Below are 23450 nucleotides of genomic sequence, written 5' to 3' on the forward strand. Positions count from 1 at the left end.
CTGGCTAGCTAATTGAAGGAAGACTTAAATGCTGGAGTCTCAGAGGAAAAGCTTTCATAATCCTGAATCAAACGTGTGGGATCCAGCATAGTAAGGTGGAAGTGCACTAGACTGGGAATCATATCTCTGTTCTACTTCCAGCTCTGTTACTAACTCGCTGTGTAATGTTGGGTAAGTCTGAGTTTTACTTCCCAATATATGAAGGAGGATTGGACTAGCATTGCCTCCAATATACTTGCTGGCTCTAACAGTTTGATCCCAAGATTCCATTATATAATAATGAAGCCTACCAACATGAGAACATTACAAATGGACCAGGTAAGATGAAGAGGATGGAGCAGGGAGAGAGAGTCTGTCCTGCTTAATTAATTTATGTAGGAGAAAAGAAAGGTAATCCCTGACTGTTGGGGTAAGTGACCTTTAATCCTTAACTTCCTGTGAAATTGTTGGTTTTAGGAATATAGACTCAAAGAGAAGTGTAGAACTGCAAGTAGTGATGTTTCATTGAAAGGAGAGTTTTTTTTGTTGTTGTTGTACGTGGGCCTCTCACTGTTGCGGCCCCTCCCGCCGCGGAGCACAGGCTCCGGACGCGCAGGCTCAGCGGTCATGGCTCATGGGCCCAGCCGCTCCACGGCACATGGAATCCTCCCGGACCAGGGCACGAACCCATGTCCCCTGCATCAGCAGGCGGACCCTCAACCACTGCGCCACGAGGGAAGCCCAAGGAGAGTATTTTTTGATTGAATGGATATGTGGAGACATGAGTCCTTTTAGTTTCGATCATAAACTATTAGTTTAGTTTCAATCATAAACTATTATTCTTCAATAATAAAAAGATGAATAAATTGTATTCTGTGACAGTGAAGTGCTCTTTTAAGAAAGAGGTGGTAAATTCAGATTTGTCCTTACTGTATGTGGTGTGAAAATGGTTTGGAGGCAGGAAAAACTGGATAAGGAGACCCCTGATGATGAGATCCTCAATTTAGGAAGGGGAGATTTGATGGGAGAGGGAGGAGTTGAGGAAAACTCTCAGGTTTCTGGTTTGGGCAACTGGGAAGATGATGGTGCCATTTACTGATATAGGAAATAACAGGGAAGAGTAGAACAGGTAAGAGAGTAGATGATGATGATTTTAATATTTATGAAGAAAAGAAGCAAAGTTCTGAGTTATCTGAGGCTTTGGTGTAGATTCTGAGCTTTGTCAGTATTCAGATAACTTTCAAATCCTGGTCATAGCGTATGATGTGTAGAAAAGTATGTGTGTGTGTGTGTGTGTGTGTGTGTGTGTGTGTGTGTGTGTGGCGGGGGGGTTGAAGGGATATGTTTGTTTGTTTTGCTTTTTTTTTTTTTTTGCTCTCATAAGAAGAATGAGACTAAAATCCTCCTTTCCAATTATTTTGGTTCCAAACTTGATCTTTTTTCTGTTTAAATGGTTCAAAGGGGCACAGTTTTCACAAGTCTTGATAGAAAGCACACAGAGAGTTCCCAAATGTATTTTTAGTCACATTTAGTCCTTTTTGAGGTATGGTAAAGTTAAACTGCTATATTTTTCCTTCTTAGAGTGGAAATTTGAAGGTATTAAATCTTGGAAAAATGGCTTTCATTCATTTGGATATCAGATGCCTATATACTCTTCTTATTTGCACAGCATTTGGCTCTACTTTGTCTTCAAATGCTGAGATAAAAGGTAAACCAAGAATGGAGTAGTTTTAGTTTTAAAATTAGGGATATTAACTGCCTTTTCAACCTACCCTATGAAAAGTGCATAACAAGTAGATGGCTTGTTATTGGAAATATTTCAGGGAGTCCACACACAAAAGATATGTTCTTACTAGTCAGCCTCATGTATAAGGTAACTGATGATAATAAACATTTTGTGGGATAAAAGCCAAACTAAAAGACACTTTCCATACTTTTCTGTGTAGTCTTTTCTACAAAGAAGTTAATTATCCGAAACCTCATTGCCTGGTACCCAACTAACTGAAAACTTTCCTTTATTACTATCCTTAACTTTTAAGACAATTAGATAAATTTTAAAAATACAGAGATTTAAAACAAAATTTTAAAATAATTACAGAATTATTAAATCATGTCTAATGAACTTTTCATTGCAGAAGGTAGTTAGAACAATGCATTTTAGCACAGGGAGATCAGCTCGGTGCTTTGTGACCGCCTGGAGGGGTGGGATAGAGACGCAAAAGGGAGGGGATATGGGAACATATGTATATGTATAACTGATTTAATTTGTTATAAAGCAAAAAATAAAAAAATAAAAAATAAAAAGCAAAATTAAATTAAATTAAATTAAATTAAATTTAAAAAAAGAACAATGCATTTAACAAAGATTTCTAATCATAAAAGTTGAAACAATAGTATTGTCATTTCATCCTCAATAGAAACCTTCTTTATTGGTTCATGTGGGTCCCATTTCAAATCATTATTTGTGCCACCATTTCTTTCTGTTGATTCTTTTCCTCACCTCAATAAGTAATATGAAGTAAAGTGTTAAAATGAACAACAGGGCAAAAATGAGAGGAAATTATTAGCAGAAAGGCAACATGAGGACAGTACTATAGTACTAGATTTGCTAGTAGGTTTAGTAAATTTATAAAATAATTTGTTTGTTTTTATTGCTTTTTAAATCACCAGATGAGGGAGCCATTGCCTCCCACTGCCCCCACCCCCTCAAAATAAAACAGGCTGTTTCCTGTCACTCTACTCAGCTGCCTGTCACTTTTTCTTGAGCCCTTCCAAAGAGTGGCTCTGGTTTGCCATGTTCTACAAATAGCTCTGAACTTCAGTTGACTAGAGGATTCAATTATCCTGAATGGACCAACAAGATCTGCCTGTTCTCCTAATTCTTTTTTTTTTTTTTTTTGCCGTACACGGGCCCCTCACTGTTGTGGCCTCTCCCGTTGCGGAGCACAGGCTCCGGACGCGCAGGCTCAGCAGCCATGGCTCACGGGCCTAGCCACTCCGCGGCATGTGGGATCTTCCCAGACCGGGGCACAAACCCGTGTCCCCTGCATCGGCAGGCTGACTCTCAACCACTGCGCCACCAGGGAAGCCCCTGCTCTCCTAATTCTTAAGGCGCTTAGCCATAGTAGTCATATTTTGTATTTTCTATCCCTTTTTTCGTGTGGGCCATGATGTTATTTACATATGGTAAACACAGGATTAATACTGACTGATTCTTGCTATGAGAGAGATTTAGGTAATAAAGTGTTCCCATCCTAGACTAAATTCTGGTCTATATGACCACAGAGATAACTCCATGTTGAATTTCTTATTTCCATGAAAACTTATTACCTAGCTTGGCTAAGTCACATTTTACATATGCAATTCCTTAAAGAAGGGACAACTATGTAGCAGTAACCTAGATTTTTAAAAACAGCTTTATTGAGATACAATTTAAAGGATATAAAACTTACCCTTTTAAAGTATACTGGGCAGTGGTTTTTAGTATATTCACAAAGTTGTGTAACAGCCACAACTATCAAATTCCAGAATAGTTACATTACCACCAAAAGAAACCCCAAATCCATTCAGTAGTCACATCTCATTCTCCCCTCCCTCCAGCCCCCGGCAACCACTAATCGATTTTCTGTCCCTATGGATTTGACTATTCTGATATTTCACATAAATGGAATCATACAATATGTGGTCTTTTGTGGCTGGCTTCTTTCACTTAGCTTAATGTTTTCAAGGTTCATTCATGTTGTAGCATGTATCAGTATTTCATTCTTTCTTATGGCTGGATAATATTCCATTGTATGGATATATCACAGTTTATCCATTCATCAGTTGATGGACATATGGAAGTAATCCAGAGTTAGCAATCTTTGTCGTAAGATACAGGATAAAAATTAAAATATTTTATTGATTTTTTTCAGTTAATCCTCCTCAGGATTTTGAAATAGTGGATCCTGGATATTTAGGCTATCTCTATTTGCAGTGGCAACCTCCACTGTCTCTGGATAACTTTAAGGAATGCACAGTAGAATATGAATTAAAGTATCGAAACATTGATAGTGCAAGCTGGAAGGTAAGTAAAGCATGCACGTAAGATATTGAAATGATTATTAGTTTTCTTGTGATTCCTGATGTCAATGTCTACTTTTGTTCCTGTATCTCAATAGCTATTATTAAGATATAAGCTGCATGCTAATGAGAACCTACTGTATAGCACAGGGAACTCTAACTCGCTGCTCTGTGGTGACCTAAATGGGAAGGAAATCCAGAAAAGAGGGGATATACGTATACAGCTGAATCACTTTGCTGTACAGCAGAAACTGACACAGCAGTGTAAAGCAGTGTATACTCCAATAAAAAAAAAAAAAGAATATTCTTCACAGTTTCACCACATTTTCCTCCTGAATTATCTAGGCATAAAATGGCAATTCTTTTATTTGTATTGGAAAAGAGTGGACATTTCAGTTATTTCTGAAATAGTAATTACAATGTCCATTGCATTAAATCAGCTTTTGATTGATTTATGACTCATTAAAGTATTGTATCATGGAATAAAAGTTCTTAAGAAAAAATATATATATAAGCTGCATGCCTGCTGCTATCTCCTGTGCATCCTGCAACATCTGTTTTCACCCCACCCAGTATTAAGTCTACCATTGGAAATACAGGAAAAAAGAAAACTTGGTCCCATGGAATATGGACTTGAAGAGTACTTACACATTTTACCATATTTCAGTTACTTATATACCTGTATATGGGTCTTATATATGCTCCTGGGCTATGTGAGCTTTTGCTCTGTAGGAATCAAGCCTTATTTATCTTTGTACTCTCCCTACAGAACACAGCACGGTTCTGTGCATATATTGTATTAAGTGCTCAGTGAAAGTTTATTGAATTAACTATTTACATAGTCAACAAGCATGTTTATTCAAAGATTTTGGTTGTACAAGGTATTCTGTTACTTTCCTAATTCAGCTAGGTTGTTTCAAGGGACAATTCAAATCAAACATTCATTGTGCAACTTTTTTCTCCAAGCACTCCACTAGCTAGGTATCATTAATAGAAGGATAAATGATACATGATTTTAGTCCTTCAGGAGGTCACACTTTGTCTGGCTTTCTTCAGGTACCTCCAAGATTTTATATGATTCCTGAAGAGTTCATATGATATTTGAAACGTGATAAATTGTCATGTAATAGGCATATGGTACATGAAAATTCTCTCTCAATTTCAACTTAGTTATAGCTCAGAAGTTCCTCCCATAGAGCCTTTTTTGTTTTCCAGAATTTTTTTTAATGAGATGCTAAGATTCAAATGATCTCATCAAATGATATAATATGCAGAAGTGAATTCTGCCAGAAATATATCTGGGACATTTTATCAGATAATCACCAGGAATTTCTTAGATATTGGGAACTCTCCAGGGTGTTAATGAATTTTTAGCCTTACAAATGTGGCTCATGATACCATTATTGTTTTAAGCTTAACTTTGTCTCATCTTTTTATCAAACAGACGATCATTACTAAGAATCTACATTACAAAGATGGGTTTGATCTTAACAAAGGTGTTGAAGCAAAGATACACACAATTCTGCTAGGGCAATGCACAAACGGATCAGAAGTTCAAAGTTCATGGTCAGAAGCTACTTATTGGATATCACCACAAGGTTAAAACAAAGCTCTCTTTTCGTATTTAATACTGTCAGAACAATCTATATGGGAAGTAAGTCCCTTAACCTTTATACATCAGATTACATGTACAACTGAGAATGTGGCACAAAAGAGAATCCTTCTTAGGAGTGGGTGACTGGCCTTTTTGAATTCTTTAAATCAGCAAACACATGTGGCAAAACCTACATCTTATTAGGTTAATATAGTTCCCAGTTTTGGGCTCATATTAGTAAATATGCATGTGACTGTTTATGCAACTGCTCAGAGCATCCTAGAATTATTAATTTAGTACTTTTGCATATGCTTACACTAGTACCAGTAAATAAGCCCTCAAAAGTTTTTGATTTTGCATGTTCCACTTACAGTGAAGTGATTTGCAACAACTTCCTTTTGGAATATTCCTCATTATGTTGATTGCTAAATCAAGTGGAGAGGTCAAAGGAAATGAAATAAAATTGCATGGTTATTTCCCATATGATTCATCACCATGTCTTTCAAGCATTCACAGTTTTTTCATTTCTTAGGAAATCAGGAAACTAAAATTCAGGATATGGATTGTGTATATTACAACTGGCAATATTTACTTTGCTCTTGGAAACCTGGCATGGGTGTCCATTCTGATACCAATTACAACTTGTTTTATTGGTAAGTATTTTTATAATAAGAATTCCATATTAGGAAGGTATCTATCAAAATTAATCCACAGTATGAGTAACTGTATTTTCATTAAATTAAATTCATTATATCTTTTCAGAGTTGTATTTATGATGAAGTTTATTTACAATTATTTGGGATTTTCAATGGGAGTAAGTAGGTTTAGGCTGTAGCTACTAGAAGGCACTCTATGGGCGATAATAAGGAATGCAGTCATTGTTTCTGTACTGGATTAAATATTTTGTATCTTTTAGATAGATGGAGTTATAACCTAAAAAGTTTTGGCATATTTCATATTCTTGCCTTTTGATCCTTTTTCTGACGTTCCTACCTTTGTTAACTGTCACTAAGGCTTTTAAACTTACAACCATCTTGAATTTTCTATCTCCTTCATTCCTTAATTGTTTCATGGTAACATTAATCACCATAATCAACAATGACACTCCTTTGCAAGATCTCACATCTGTTCTTTACTTCCCATTTCTACTGTAAGAATTCTTCTTCAGACTTACCACGTTCCACACCTGGATGATTGCCAAAGCCTCCCAAATGATGGTCTCTCTGCTTCTAGTCTCTCCCCTTCCTATTCATTCTGCACACTGTAGCCAGATTTATCTTCCTATTCTTCTATTTTCATATGCCATTCTTTTGTGCAAAAACCTGCCGTGGCTACTTATTGCCTCCAGGATAAAAGTCTAGGCCATTCAAGTCTCTGCCTCACTGCATCACTGCCTTTCCAACGTTACCTTCTACTACCACCAATGTGAATGTTCTGCTCCATTTAGACCCATCTCTACATATTTTTCTATCCATGTTATGATTGATCTTTTATGCCTTTGTGTACATTGGTACCTAGAATACCATCTGACTCTCTCTTTCACTAACCCTTATCCATCCTTCAAGGCCCATCTGGTATTCAATTTCATTAACCCTTTACTGCTCACATTAGCTTCTGTTCAGTTTTTCTCTGAACTATTACTTATTATAGTTCTTAATTACTTATTGTCCAGATGACCTTTAAATTTTTGTCTCCTTCCTCTCTTAAATTTTTAAGAGATTGGTGGGCACAAACTATTTCTGATACTTCTCTTGACTGTCTCTGCTGTGCTATGCCCATAGTAGATTATCGCTAAATATTCATTAAATGAATGAACCAAAGGATGATAATAACATCAGTAAGTTGATAGACAAGTATCAGAACTTATGTATTTTTAAATAACAGAAAAAACAAGAGAGGACAAAGCATTACTCTTTGTGAGTCTCAGGCACAAATTATCATGGTGTTTTTCTTTAGAAAATTACAATGTATAAGCAATATGGTATAAGCTATTAACAATCCTGAGTACTGGGTTCTAATCCATATTATGGCATCACTTAACTTAGTGGTCTTGGGCAAACAATTTCTTGTTTTGGGGTCTCAGTTTCCTCATCTGGAATTGCATGGGTCAATTTCTAAGTTCTAATTTATTTGTTCATTAATTCAATAAATATTAAGCAATTATTAAATGCCAGGCATTGTTCTAGATAAAAGGAAGTATGAATAAGGCAAAGTCTCTGTCCTCTTGTTCATTGTAGCTCATGTTTAACATAACTTTATCCTCACCTTAGTAAAGTAGTGAGGAATAAATATTGACATTTTAGAGACTGGAAAATAAGGGTTACCATGAGGCTTTCCACTGGCATAAAGTAAATTATGTAAAGTCAAGCCTAGAAGGCAAATATCCCAAACTCTAACCAGGTGAACTAAACCAGAGACTACAATTTTGCAGACTTGGCCTAAAATAAATACTTGGCATAAAGTGAATTCAGTAGAGTCCAGATATTTGTACCAGCACCTTATCAGCTGCTAGATTAGCCTCATTGCAAATGGGATTTTGGCTGCTTTTACAGATAATGTTAATTTTGTATTACAAGTTATTCTTTAGGAAAATAAACCAGGCATTTGTTTCTTTGGAAATCAGTAGGGAAATTCTCCCCTAATTCCCATTAGCTTTATTACTGAAAAGAGGTTAACTTTCAATGATATGGCAACATTTCTTGTCTAGGAGAATGGGGAATTAGATATTTACTTGCCAAACAACTCCTCTTTTTCTTTTTGAGCCCCTGTTGGCTTTTCTGAGGTTTATCTCTTGATGTGTATTATATCCTCAGAGGATTTTAATTCACTTTATTAAACGTAACAATATTTTGTAAGTCTGCTTTTATTTTTTAATCAAAAAATTTTTTTAATTTTATATATTTTTTATATTTAATTTATTATTATTTTTTTTTGCGGTACGCGGGCCTCTCACTGTTGTGGCCTCTCCCGTTGCGGAGCACAGGCTCTGGATGCGCAGGCTCAGCGGCTATGGCTCATGGGCCTAGCTGCTCCGTGGCATGTGGGATCTTCCCAGACCGGGGCACGAACCCGTGTCCCCTGCATCGGCAGGCGGATTCTCAACCACTGCACCACCAGGGAAGCCCCCTAATTTTTGTTTTATATTGGAGTATAGTTGATTTACAATGTTGTGTTAGTTTCAAGTGTACAGCAAAGTGAATCAGTTATACATATACATATATCCATTCCTTTTCAGATTTTTTTTCCATATAGGTTATTACAGAATATTGAGTAAAGTTACCTGTGCTATATAGTAGGTAATTATTGATTTTCTATTTTATATATAGTAGTGTGCATATGTTAATCCCAAACTCCTAATTTATCCCTTCCCCCTTTGGTAATCATAAGTTTGTTTTTGAAGTCTGTGAGTCTGTTTCTGTTTTATAAATAAGTTCATTTGTATCATCTTTTTAGATTCCACATATAAGTGATATCATATGATATTTGTCTTTCTCTTTCTGACTTACTTCACTTAGTATGGTAATCTCCAGGTCCATCCATGTTGCTGCAAATGGCATTATTTCATTCTTTTTTATGGCTGAGTGATATTCCATTGTATATATGTACCACATCTTCTTTATCCATTCCTCTGTTGATGGACATTTAGGTTGCTTCCATGTCTTGGCTACCGTAAATAGTGCTGCTGTGAACATTGGGGTGCGTGTATCTTTTTGAATTAGTTTTCTCCAGCTGTATGCCTGGAGTGGGATTGCTGGATCATATGGTAGTTCTATTTTTAGTTTTTTAAGGAACCTCCATACTGTTTTCCATAGTGGTTGTACCAATTTACATTCCTACCAACAGTGTGGGAGGGTTCCCTTTACTCCACACCCTCTCCAGCATTTACTGTTTGTAGACGTTTTGATGGTGGCCATTCTGAGTAGTGTGAGGTGATACCTCATTGTAGTTTTGATTTGCATTTCTCTAATAATTAGCGATGTTGAGCATCTTTGCACATGCTTTTTGGCCATCTTGTAAGTCTACTTTTAAATCTGTTTTCTTATTAAAAAATCTGTTTTCTTCTAACAAGTTCTCCAGTACAATAGAAAAAAAGCAGTATCATTTAGGATTATCAATATAAACCCCATATTTTCTTAATAGGAATCTTATTCTTTGATTCTCAAATCCTGTTGGTGAGTCAACATAACCTAAGTATATGAGTAAGAATTCTTGCCTTATATCTGAGATTTTGTAAAGACTCCCACCAGATTGTAAGCTCTGTAAAATCATGGCCTATCTCTACTTTCCTTACTATTGTAGCCCTAGCACTTATCATAGGATCTGGCACATAGTTGGTGCTCAATGAATATTGTATGTTATTAAATGATTTTTTATTTACCTAGTATCCTAAAATAATTGAAAATTGAACACCAAGCTACTAGAAGATATTGGTAAACACAGTTCTTACAACACTTCTTTTTACAGGTATGAGGGCTTGGACCATGCGTTACAGTGTGATGATTACATCAAGGCTAACAGAAAAAATATTGGTTGCACGTTTCCCTACTTGGAGTCATCAGACTATAAAGATTTCTACATCTGTGTTAATGGATCATCAGAATCCCAATTTATCAGACCCAGCTATTTCATTTTTCAGCTTCAAAATATAGGTGAGGTAAACAAACAACTTCAGAATGTTTCCAGTTTAGGCCATTTACAATCGACCATGTGGAAGAGAAGAGATAGAGATAGAGATAAAAGAGATACCTACAGAAATGCAAAGCCAGAAAACTGGGGGCCAACAGAGTATGAGGAAGCACTGATTAAATATGAAAGTATGGAAGATAAGGAATTGAATGAGTATAAAGCATCATTTTCATTTAGAACTCACAATTTGTTTCCCAGCTTGAGTCTGTCTGCTATAAAGTATTTTTGTCCAGTGTTGGTGATGGAGTAATTATGGAATCACTTATTCCCAGGCCTCAATAGGCAAATGGGTGGATATTTTCTGAGTTTGTGTTCTCAGTTCTAACAGTTATGAGGATGACAGGTTCTAGGGTCAGGCATACCTGGGTCTGAACCTTGAATTTACCACTTTCTAGCTGTATGACTTTGGGTGAGTTACTTTTAACGTGATTCAATTTCATTATCAGTAAAATGAGGATAATAGAGGACCACCTCATAGATTTATTGTGAGACATGAATAAGTTTATGACGTAACATTCCTGGTTCACTGCCTGACACATCATAAGCTCTAAATAAGAATTAGCTATTAATAAAAATAGTAGTAGTAATTTGTTGTGGTAGTTGTTTCTAATGCTATAAAATGGAAAAATGACTGTAATGATTTGGATCATCTAACTTTTCTCTTGGACTTAAATATTTGTCAATATGTGACTTATCAAAACATGAGTTCCCAAAATAACCAGGTTTCTTAATAAACTAATCTTGGTTGGCAAGCAGCTTTGATTTTAATTCACATTATAGTGAATAGTCTTGAGCCACCTAATTTATCCCGGAGGCTTCTGTTAGTAGGTGTCCCTAACTTTTGATAAGGGCCACTGCTAAACTTTAGTAACCTCCATGTTGAAATTATTTCCTTCTGCTTTTCAGTTAAACCTTTGCCACCAGACTACCTTAGTCTTACTGTGAAGAATTCAGAGGAAATTAACCTGAAGTGGAGTATTCCCAAAGGACCTATTCCAGCAAAGTGTTTCATTTATGAAATTGAATTCACAGAAGATGATACTACCTGGGTGGTATGGATATTGCGTTTATTTGAGAAAATCATGAACATAGCCTTTTAAATAAAATAGCAAACTTAAGAACCAAACTCAGTTGCTATCCACATGAAGAATAGAACATGACATGTACCTTAGTTTAACTTCCAGAAAACCAAATAATCTAGTGGACAAAAGAAAGATGCTTGCAGTCTGAAAGTATTATCAATCAATTATACCCATTTTAAAGCTACATAGGTCCTTAGAGATAATCTAGTCACTTGTTTCTAATATTATGTCAAAAAATTAAAGTTGTCAAGCACATGCATAAGACGGATTGTGAAGAGGCCTCATGTAAAAAGAACACAAAACAAAAAGCACAAACAAACATAAAAACCACTTCTTGAGGAGCAACTATCAGGTCAAAATCAGAATAGAGCCTGGCAGGGCTACCAGAGAATTGCTTGTAGCAGGGAAGAGAGGCTAACTGGGGAAGTAAGCCATGGTTCCAAGACTGATTACCCCCCAGCACCAGCAATGTGATGATGCCTTTAGCCCCGCTGTGTTATATGTTAATTTTATTCATTGGTTTCCAACTTAGGGAGCGGTGGAGACAAGTAGGTGAGCCATTAGTTCTAATCAATTCATTTCACATACAGATGAGAAAACTGGGAGTTGAATACATTTACAAGTCCCAAGGAAGTGAGTTGACTTACAATCAAATTACACAGCTAGAACTAGAATCCAGATCTTATTCCCAGTCCACTTTAACCTACATTACATTATGCTGTCTCCCAAGAAAAGTTACAACAAAAGAAAAGCTGTTATTTTGGATGAGAAACACTCTTCAGCTCTTTGAAATGCAAAATTTAAGTAATCACTTCAGTGATTTTTTTCTTTTGGTTGTTTTGAGATCGTCCAGCCTTGTGTATTCTCATATTGGAAGGGGTAGTTTCATGCCAAGCCCTGAGCACTATTACACTGGTGTTAGATGATTAACCAGAATAAGAATAAGGGAAAAAAGAAGCTTTGTGTATATGAACTCTACAGTTTCCATAGAAACAACATTCACATGATGACTCTTTTTGCTAACTCAGTATATATAGCATTTTCCAATTTATGGAATCTGGGAAATTTGACACTAATCCAAAATGGGTGTCATAAGCACCAAAACTACTTAGGAATTTTGCCCTGTCACACATGCCCTTTACTACTAGTAATCCATTATCACTATAGAAAAACATTTAAATATAAATAAGAAAAAAATGAAAAATAAAACACCATACAGAGAGATGACCACTGTTAGGATTTTGGTATATACCTTTCTAATCATTTGATGCATTTCTTTCATGTAACAAAACCCACTTAGAAAATGACAAATCAAATTGGGTGTGGCTAGCTGCAGTTAGACCAAATAATAATATCTCATTTTTTCCTTGGCTTTCAGACTACCACAGTTGAAAATGAAATATACATCACAAGAACATCAAGTGGAAGCCACCAATTATGCTTTTTAGTAAGGAGCAAAGTAAATATTTATTGCTCAGATGATGGAATATGGAGTGAGTGGAGTGATGAACAATGCTGGAAAGGTATAAGATAAAATAACAGTAACTAGAGTATTTCTAGCACTGTTTGAGGAAGAAGATGACTTACTGGATGTCATAGGTCACTACAGTTCAGTGACACTGGTTATGAAGGTCATAGGGTCAACTCTTCTTCATTATTTTTTTTATTGAAATATAAGTTATAGGTGTACAATATACTGATTCACAATCTTTAAAGGTTATATATACTCCATTTATAGTTATTATAAAATATTGGCTATATTCCATATTTTTATAGATGTCTATAACATTAATTGAGCTGTATCTTTTCCACATTTCAAGAGTTAATAGATTCTGTTTGATTCTTCCTACTTTCATTTGACAAACTAATCTTACCTGTTTTGCTTTGATTTTACTAGTGGGTTACTTTCCAGTGGTAGTCTTAGCTCCAAAGTATGGTGGCACTATTCTCAAGCTTCTTATATACTAACTAGATGTTAACCAAATCTGCGTGTATTAGTACCAATTGTAGTTGTACATTTACTCTGAAGTTTTACTTACAAGTATATATGTATTTTATCAGAATCTTGACATTATTGTGTGCCTTCTTTATATGGTTTTGAAAAACTATGTGCTCATTATTCAACTTTTTTATAGTCTGTGCCTTTTCCCTATTGAGAGTTAAAGGAATCCATTTATAAAATGTTAGAAAGAATGAACAATCATAAAATATGTTGACATGGTTATTGAAGAAAATATATTTAAAAAAAGAACAGTAACTAAACTATTTTGCTTACTATTGGCTAGCAAAATAATTTTCTCTCAGTGTATTTTGTAATTATGGAAGTCAAAATACTCTTGCATATAGTCTATAAACAGAGAAGATAAATTAGCAATCACCACAATCGAACATAGATTTATGGAAAATCTAATGTTCAGTTTTAACTAGTTTAAGAGTCTTGTTATAGTTCAGTCATCAACATCTTGTTTTTCTGACTGTCAGTAAAGAGAATATGCTAGTTTTTTGTGGGGAAGCCTATTTTAATCAATATTTTCCTATGCTTTCAATTTTCAAGAGAACAGAAATCTTAAAGCAAGGATAGGTAGCATACACTTGTTTTCGAGTGTCTGGTACTGTGCCTAATGAATATTTTTCTAATTAATATGTCATCATTAGTAAAATGCACATTCCGTTCACTTCCAACACTGATTTAAAGTGATTTATGATAAAAGAAATGTTTAAATTAAATATATTTGGGATTGACGTGTACACACTGCTATATTTAAAATAGGTAACCAACGAGGACCTACTGTATAGCACAGGGAACTCTGCTCAGTACTCTGTAATAACCTAAATGGGAAAAGAATTTGAAAAAGAATAGATACATGTATATGTATAATTGAATCACTTTGCTGTACACCTGAAACTAATACAACATTGTTAATCAACTAGACTCCAATGTAAAATTAAAAAAAGAAGGGCCTCCCTGGTGGCGCAAGTGGTTGAGAGTCCGCCTGCTGATGCAGGGGATACGGGTTCGTGCCCCGGTCTGGGAGGATCCCATATGCCGCGGAGCGGCTGGGCCCGTGAGCCATGGCCGCTGAGCCTGCGCGTCCGGAGCCTGCGCGTCCGGAGCCTGTGCTCCGCAACGGGGGAGGCCACAACAGTGAGAGGCCCGCATACCGCAAAAAAAAAAAAAAAAAAAAAAAAAAAAAATTAAAAAAAGAAAATAAACTTTCATAGAAGAAAAAAATAGCAATATAAACTAAAAAATCTTGAGAATGAGGCAAAATATTATTGTACTTCACAGTATACTGGCTTTATCAATAGAAAAAAAAATTTTTTTCACTTTGACCATTTTTTTTATTAGTTTCTGCTTTATAGCAAAGTGAATCAGTAATACATATACATCTGTTCCCCCATCCCTTCCCTCTTGCGTATCCCTCCCTCCCACCCTCCCTATCCCACCCCTCCAGGCGGTCACAAAGCACCGAGCTGATCTCCCTGTGCTATGCGGCTGCTTCCCACTATCTATCTACCTTACGTTTGGTAGTGTATATATGTCCATGCCACTCTTCCGCTTTGTCACAGCTTACTCTTCCCCCTCCCCATATCCTCAAGTCCATTCTCTAGTAGGTCTGTGTCTTTATTCCTGTCTTACCCTGTGTTCTTCAGGACATTTTTTTTTCTTAAATTCCATATATATGTGTCAGCATACAGTATTTGTCTTTCTCTTTCTGACTTACTTCACTCTGTATGACAGACTCTAGGTCTATCCACCTCATTACAAATAGCTCAGTTTCGTTTCTTTTTATGGCTGAGTAATATTCCATTGTATATATGTGCCACATCTTCTTTATCCATTCATCCGATGATGGACACTTAGGTTGTTTCCATCCCCGGGCTATTGTGAATAGAGCTGCAATGAACATTTGGGTACATGTCTCTTTTTGAATTATGGTTTTCTCAGGGTATATGCCTAGTAGTGGGATTGCTGGATCATATGGTAGTTCTATTTGTAGTTTTTTAAGGAACCTCCATACTGTTCTCCATAGTGGCTGTACCAATTCACATTCCCACCAGCAGTGCAAGAGTGTTCCCTTTTCTCCACACCCTCTCCAGCATTTATTGTTTCTAGATTTTTTGATGACGGCCACTCTGACTGGTGTGAGATGATATCTCATTGTAGTTTTGATTTGCATTTCTCTAATGATTAATGATGTTGAGCATTCTTTCATGTGTTTGTTGGCAGTCTGTATATCTTCTTTGGAGAAATGCCTATTGAAGTCTTCTGCCCATTTTTGGATTGGGTTGTTTGTTTTTTTGCTATTGAGCTGCATGAGCTGCTTGTAAATTTTGGAGATTAATCCTTTGTCCGTTGCTTCATTTGCAAATATTTTCTCCCATTCTGAGGGTTGTCTTTTGGTCTTGTTTATGGTTTCCTTTGCTGTGCAAAAGCTTTGAAGTTTCATTAGGTCCCATTTGTTTATCTTTGTTTTTATTTCCATTTCTCTAGGAGGTGGGTCCAAAAGGATCTTGCTGTGATTTATGTCATAGAGTGTTCTGCCTATGTTTTCCTCTCAGAGTTTGATAGTTTCTGGCCTTACATTTAGGTCTTTAATCCATTTTGAGTTTATTTTTTGTGTATGGTGTTAGGGAATGATCTAATCTCATACTTTTACATGTCCCTGTCCAGTTTTCCCAGCACCACTTATTGAAGAGGCTGTCCTTTCTCCACTGTACATTCCTGCCTCCTTTATCAAAGATAAGGTGACCATATGTGCGTGGGTGTATCTCTGGGCTTTCTCTCCTGTTCCATTGATCTATCTTTCTGTTTCTGTGCCAGTACCACACTGTCTTGATTACTGTAGCTTTGTAGTATAGTCTGAAGTCCAGGAGCCTGATTCCTCCAGCTCCGTTTTTCGTTCTCAAGATTGCTTTGGCTATTCGGGGTCTTTTGTTTCTCCAAACAAATTTTGAAATTTTTTGTTCTAGTTCTGTGAAAAATGCAAGTGGTAGTTTGATAGGGATTGCATTGAATCTGTAGATTGCTTTGGGTAGTAGAGTAATTTTCACAATATTGATTCTTCCAATCCAGGAGCATGGTATATCTCTCCATCTATTTGTATCATCTTTAATTTCTTTCATCAGTGTCTTATAATTTTCTGCATACAGGTCTTTTGTCTCCTTAGGTAGGTTTATTCCTAGATATTTTATCCTTTTTGTTGCAATGGTAAATGGGAGTGTTTTCTTGATTTCACTTTCAGATTTGTCATCATTAGTGTACAGGAATGCCAGAGATTTCTGTGCATTAATTTTGTATCCTGCTACTTTACCAAATTCATTGATTAGCTCTAGTGGTTTTCTGGTAGCATCTTTAGGATTCTCTATATATAGTATCATGTCATCTGCAAACAGTGACAGCTTTACTTCTTCTTTTCCAATTTGGATTACTTTTATTTCCTTTTCTTCTCTGATTGCTGTGGCTAAAACTTCCAAAACTAAGTTGAATAAGAGTGGTGAGAGTGGGCAGCCTTGTCTTGTTCCTGATCTTAGTGGAAATGGTTTCAGTTTTTCACCATTGAGGATGATGTTGGCTGTGGGTTTGTCATATATGGCCTTTATTATGTTGAGGAAAGTTCCCTCTATGCCTACTTTCTGCAGGGTTTTTATCATAAATGGGTGTTGAATTTTGTCGAAAGCTTTCTCTGCATCTATTGAAATGATCATATGGTTTTTCTCCTTCAATTTGTTAATATGGTGTATCACATTGATTGATTTGCGTATATTGAAGAATCCTTGCATTCCTGGAATAAACCCCACTTGATCATGGTGTATGATCCTTTTAATGTGCTGTTGGATTCTGTTTGCTAGTATTTTGTTGAGGATTTTTGCATCTATGTTCATCAGTGATATTGGCCTGTAGTTTTCTTTCTTTGTGACATCCTTGTCTGGTTTTGGTATCAAGGTGATGGTGGCCTCGTAGAATGAGTTTGGGAGTGCTCCTCCCTCTGCTATATTTTGGAAGAGTTTGAGAAGATTAGGTGTTAGCTCTTCTCTAAATGTTTGATAGAATTCGCCTGTGAAGCCATCTGGTCCTGGGCTTTTGTTTGTTGGAAGATTCTTAATCACAGTTTCAATTTCAGTGCTTGTGATTGGTCTATTCATATTTAATAGAAAATATTAATAGTTGTTTGAAATTGAAGGAGATTAACTCAGCATTGCTCTTTCACATAAAGGTATATAAATACATATACAGATATAGATGCCAACATAATGGCATTTCTATCAATCATTCATCTCCTTTTATGTTGTTCCATTATAATAGAATTTGTGTTTGACTGTAATCTCCCTATTAATATAGTGGTATCATTGTTCTCTTTCATACATGAAATATTTATTAAGCACTTACTATGTGTCAGACTCTTTCAGGCACTGGAGATATAGCAGTAAAAAAAAAAATCCTTGTCCTCATGGAATTTATGTTTTATTCCCAAGTTGAGTAGAGATAGACAATAAATAAAGAAGCCAAATATATCATATAATCACTAAGGGCTATGGAGAAAAAATAGGAAGAGAGAAGAAGAACTCAATTAACTAAAGATATATAGAATCAGAAAGAATACTTACTTGTTCTGTTTTTCATTTTTGAAACTAATATAAGAAATCTGGAGACTCTGTAGAACTGACATTGAGAAAGTCATGCCCTGAATTATATCTTGTTATTATTCAGTGCATGGTTTAAAGTAGATATGGTGAGTTTTTAGGCATATCCTCAAAATATACATCCTTTTATGTATTTTATATGCAATCTTTTTTTAAATTGAAGAATAGTTGATTTACAATGTTGTTTTTTGTTTTTGTTTTTTAAATTTTTTTAATATACACTTAACCGTGTTATTTTTGAGAGATTTCTTTTGCCCTGATGGGTATCTCTTGGTACAATATTAATAAATTTCAGATTAGGAACAACGACTTTCCTGAGATGCGTGTGGTCTTTAGTTCTTTTGGACATTTCTTATTGGATGTTTTAAGTTATAGAAAAATAGCACAATAATTTTTTTTGGAAATGACTATAAGATTAACTCTACTGGAACTTCACAAAAGAAGCCTGTTTTCCCACTGTTAATTTTGCATGCCAAAAAACTTACATTATTAGTCATTTCTCTGGATTATATCCTTGCAATTCTTAACTGAACTGAGCCTATGAATTTGGTAATTTTCTAGTAGAAAATAAGATCCTAAGGGAATAGGACAAAGAAAAATGTGGGGTTGGAGGTAGGTTTGAGTATAGATATAGGCCTAGGATTCAAAGTGTTCCGTAGTATTTCAGAACATGTGGGAGATACTAGTTTTAGAAGGACAAGCTTTGTGTACTTTTTAAGTTTATCTAGTGATTGCTCATTTCTTGCTATGCAGACGAACCATTAAAACTTCATCCCTAAAAAAAGAAAAGAAAGAAAAGAAGAGAAAAACCTCATCTCTTTAGGATCCAGAATGTGAGGCAACTTTAAAAACATGACCTTGAAAGACTAGCTCCATTATTTGCACTGAGACTTTTATTGAAGACCTGCTTTCACTCACTACATCATTGTATGATAGATATAATGTAAACATTTGAGTTATTGAGAGTTAAGAGATACACAAGACATGGTTACCTAATCACTTGGCTAACGTTTTATCATTTTGTTATTATGAAAAATTCGCAAGGTCAAATTTTAAACAAAATCCTATAAGAAAATAAGAATGGGGCCTTAGGTAGTTATTTTTCTAAGCAAAATAAAGAGATGTCACAGTTCAGTAAAGTAGTACAGCAAAAAAGTGCACAAATGAAAGGAATGCTGTTCTCAAGCATCACTATGGTATCTAGGTACTGGCAAATATGGCAGAAGTTGCCAAGTTTAACTCACTTCTTCACCATTTACTAGTTTATTTATAAAATAATTCAGTTTTTAAAATAATTGTACACATCTAACCCTTCCCCCTTTTTTGGTGATTTTAATCCTAGGTGACACATGGAAGGAAACCTTAATATTTTCCTTGACACCATTTGCTTTTGTCTCATTACTTGTTTTGTTAATAGCTTGCCTGCTTTCGTACAAGCAAAAAAATTTGCTGAAAACGGTAAGTTGTATGACATTACAATGTTTAGTCTGAGATAGTAGATAAAAAATATTTTGCATTTAGAACTGATGGACCTACATTTTATAATTTTGCCTGTACACTGTGAGTGTTCATTGATGTTGTGTAGACTATGATAATGTCTTCAGGGAAAGTACGGTAATTTTAAAAATCAACCCTAAAAAGCTACGTTTTGGGGTGGATTTACTTTTGAATGAAATATAAGAATAATGCTTTAGAACATGAAACACTACCTCTAGATAAAGGAAAAATATGAGAATTACAGGAGAAAAGCAGGATTGGGGAAAGGAAAGAGTGACTTAAAATGGACATAGATTGAGATATACTACTAGTGTGCCACAGGCAAAAGATTAAAAAAACTTGGTGCGTACCCTCCAAGAGCTTACACTCTAGTTGGAGGAGCTAGAATCTATACAAAAAATATAACCTTCATTATGAGCTGATTTTAGCTGATTGCTCTTTGAGTTATACAGATAATGCTATAGAATTTCAGAAGATGGAGGGACCACTATGGGTTGGTGAGCTTTAAGGAGGAAGTGTGACTTGGAGAAAAAATATCTTAATGCCAAGTCTTTTAAAGATAATGAGAACTGTGAATGTGTGTGAAATGTTTTGCTTTATTTCTCTGCTGAATGCTTTTTTGTCTATTTCTCTGAGTTATTAATGTAAGTGAAATAGTTTGTGTTATTAATGACTGTTAATAATGGAGCTCTTTCTTAATTTCAGATTTTTCATACAGAAAAAGAAGGCTTTTCTAATCAGGAGATACACGGCTGACTCAGTAAATTCCAGGCTTATGGCCAAATGTTAAACAAGAGTGTTATCAAACTGAATTTTTTCCCCAAATGTTGAATAAATCTTACCTTGAAAGCATTGTTGTATTTAAATAGGCATTAGATTATTAAAATCCTCAACTAGTAGCAAATTATCTGAATTCTATTAACAGATTTTTTTCTTGTTAAAAAACAAAGTTCAACCAATTAAATTGACAATCTAATTGGCTTTATTAGATGATTTATGAATCAGGCAGTATCCCATCTAGCAAGTAGAAGGGTACTCTAAGGGGTTGTACAAAATAAAAGGTGTTTATAGGAAGAAGGCTGGAACAAGGTCCTATTAGCAAAAGAAAAAAGAAAGGCTTATTTTTTGGCCAAGACATCTTTTCTGAGGGGGAAGGGAAAGGAAAGGGTTTTATCATGCAGATTGCCTCTTCTTCCTCTTAGGGGATGTAGAGGGCCTATGTGGCAGATGACCTCATTGGTGCTGACCAGAAAATTCCAGGCTGGTTGATTAAGATTACATTTCTGGGGAAGGTCAAAACTGCAGTTAGGTTAGTTGTTAAATCTAGGTTTGGTATCATGGGCTTTAGCACAAGTTATGCCTTTTTGGGCCTGTGGTTTTTCTCTTTAACATTCCTCAATCCAAGATGAGAGTGCTGCATGTATAAAAGTCAAGGGAGGGGTCAGAATCTAATCTGTGATGTATTCATAAAGCAGTGTGATTTTGTGACTTGCACTGAGCCATAGAGATATTGTCAGATCTTGGAAGATGAGATTCTAGTTTTTTTTAACATTGCACTTGGGATGAAAGTATTCACCATGAATAAGGTTGTTTGGCTTTAAAAATAACCTGTGGAGAGGATTAATAAGAAGCAAGAAGTTTTAAATACATTCATAGTCTAAATGTGTGCTTCACATTTCATCAAAAGGTGGGAAGAATGCAGTGCTTAAAAGGCTGAAAATAATGAAATGACTAGAGATCATATTCGAAATATTCAGATGTCACAAAGTACACAATACAAGCCTGAGAGTTTCCTATACTAGTTGGCAGGCAGTATTTCCTACTTTCTGATGGTGTGATTTTTTTTTTCTTTTATTAGTTCAGAGACCAAAAGGCACAAGCCTCTGAAATCAGTAAGAAGCCTTTCAAAGTATATGCAAACTTCAGACTAATTGACAGTTGACTTCTAGGAGAAGACGTGGCAACCTAGTTATAGACAGTTACTTTAAAATTTAGAGAATAATGACCTACAGGTTACAATCAAGTTTTAATTTGGATCAATATATAATATTATTCATAATGGTTCTACTCTGTGGTCCACAGACCAATAGAGTGGGCATTACCTGGGAGCTTATTAGAAGAAATGGAGAATTCAGACCCCAACCCAGACGTACTCAATTAGCAATCTGCAGTTTAACAACATCCCCAGGTGATTCATTTGCACATTCAATTTGAAAAACACTAATATATTGCAGTATTCTAGAATGAAAAAGACTAAAATAATATAATGGAGAGGTAAGCCCATGGGCAGAGTAACTATAGCTTTGACTATCATTGGCACTGATCATCTATCTCTAAAAGGGGAAAAAAGAGCTAAAACTGAGATGTAAACCAGAATACCATCCTCTACTATCACTTGTAATCAGTGATAGGATGCACCACCATTTCCTTAAGTAGACCTATCCTTGTTAAACATTAAAACCCCCAAGGTAATATGAATTAAGACATAATATGTTTGGCAAATTACTCTCAATTCAGGGCTTGCTAAAGTTGTTCTTAGTGTGTTAAGGGATTGTGGGGAGGAAGAAGGAGTGTGGAGGGGAGAAGTCATGGCTAGGCAGGGAAATCGCAGGCAATCCCATCCTTGGAGGCTGAGTGGATCTTTGGGACCTAGTATTTCAATTCCCCTGTTCAGAACATGCATAGCAAGCTCTTCTAATCAAAGATTTCTGGAATTCCTGCCATAAACTTAGCAGTCCCTACCAGAATTGCCCCAATAAACTGGTTATGACAACCATGTGGCACCAAATCTGGACAGAGCTGGACCTTGCAAAAGGACCCCTGGAACTCCTGGCTTGCTAGCTGTATAGGTTTATTAACCTTTAAGTAATGTGACCCCAAATTTTCTGAAATTGAGTTTTTTGAAATTGAATTTTTTGAAATCGCTCTCTTTTTTTGTTTTGCATTATGATAGAGTTTTAAGGTACTGAATATTTCCCAAATGCTTGGTATATACAGAGTGCCTTAAGCCATGGTGCCCCTCTTGGCCATCTGTCTTCTGCCACCTAGGGCTGTCCTAGCCCCTTACTTTGAACCCCCCTCCCCTGGGCTATCCCAGCAACTAAGGAATAATACCTTTTGTATCAGGAGTTCCCTAGGATCCTACTCTTGGGCAAAAGTGAGTGAGGATGGCTTCGTGGGTATATGTTCTGTGCAGTTACACAGGGCCCTATTCTTGGATGCTTGGAAGGGCCTCAGCCATGGTTTAATGATCTGCTGTCACCATCTTGAAATTTTTAATCATTTTTGAAGAAGGGGCCCCATATTTTACTCTCTACTGTATCCTGTTAATTATGTAGCCACTCCTGAGAGCCAGCATCAGTTCTGATTTCGTTTTCTCAGGATGTACCATTAAAACATTTTGGACATCACCCCTGGTTTTTTATATCAGTAAATCAATAATTAGAACCTTAGAAATCACTCACCACCTACCCATGCATCCATTCATTTGTCCATCCTTCAGTCCAGTTCAACATTTATTGCACAATACCATATTCCAGACACTGTGATAGTCACTAAAATAGCCATCCAGCCTGAGACAGTCATTTGCTTGAAGGGGAGAGAAGTGACATTTATTGAGTGTCTACTATGAGTCAACTTCTATGCTAGGTGCTTTATATAACACTATTTCAGTAGTCTTTCAATCCTCATCACAATCTGAGAGGTATATAAAGTGCCCATGTTATAAATAAGGAAAAACTTAGGTTAAATAATACATTTAAAGTGTTAAAGCTAAAATGGGAATTCATTATTATTTCCATGCTCTGAACAGTCCTAGGTTCATTCACTCTAAAAATAAGTTATTTGAAAAAGCACTCCTAGATTGGTGGCATGAGGAGCTCGATGGAGCCTCTCTATCAGCAAAA

General features: G+C 35.9%; 1 protein-coding gene across 2 annotated transcripts in view; it reads left to right on the forward strand.

Annotated features, from left to right (window-relative positions):
• IL13RA2 (interleukin 13 receptor subunit alpha 2) overlaps positions 1-20382 on the forward strand; it is a 52810-nt gene extending 32428 nt beyond the window's left edge. The window contains exons 1-10 of one of the 2 annotated variants that reach the window (XM_060087654.1): positions 120-171; positions 1561-1687; positions 3894-4045; positions 5486-5639; positions 6168-6288; positions 10100-10284; positions 11228-11373; positions 12782-12926; positions 19391-19506; positions 20251-20382. In XM_060087654.1, the coding sequence (XP_059943637.1) occupies positions 1594-1687; positions 3894-4045; positions 5486-5639; positions 6168-6288; positions 10100-10284; positions 11228-11373; positions 12782-12926; positions 19391-19506; positions 20251-20301 (1164 nt within the window). In that variant the 5' untranslated portion in view covers positions 120-171; positions 1561-1593 and the 3' untranslated portion in view covers positions 20302-20382. Of the gene's footprint in view, positions 1-119; positions 172-1560; positions 1688-3893; positions 4046-5485; positions 5640-6167; positions 6289-10099; positions 10285-11227; positions 11374-12781; positions 12927-19390; positions 19507-20250 lie in introns of those variants that run through there. The other variant, XM_060087653.1, reaches the window with a different exon arrangement.
• Positions 20383-23450: the final 3068 nt, after the last annotated feature.

Source organism: Mesoplodon densirostris, chromosome X (genome assembly GCF_025265405.1).
Source record: "Mesoplodon densirostris isolate mMesDen1 chromosome X, mMesDen1 primary haplotype, whole genome shotgun sequence".
NCBI lineage: Eukaryota > Metazoa > Chordata > Mammalia > Artiodactyla > Ziphiidae > Mesoplodon > Mesoplodon densirostris.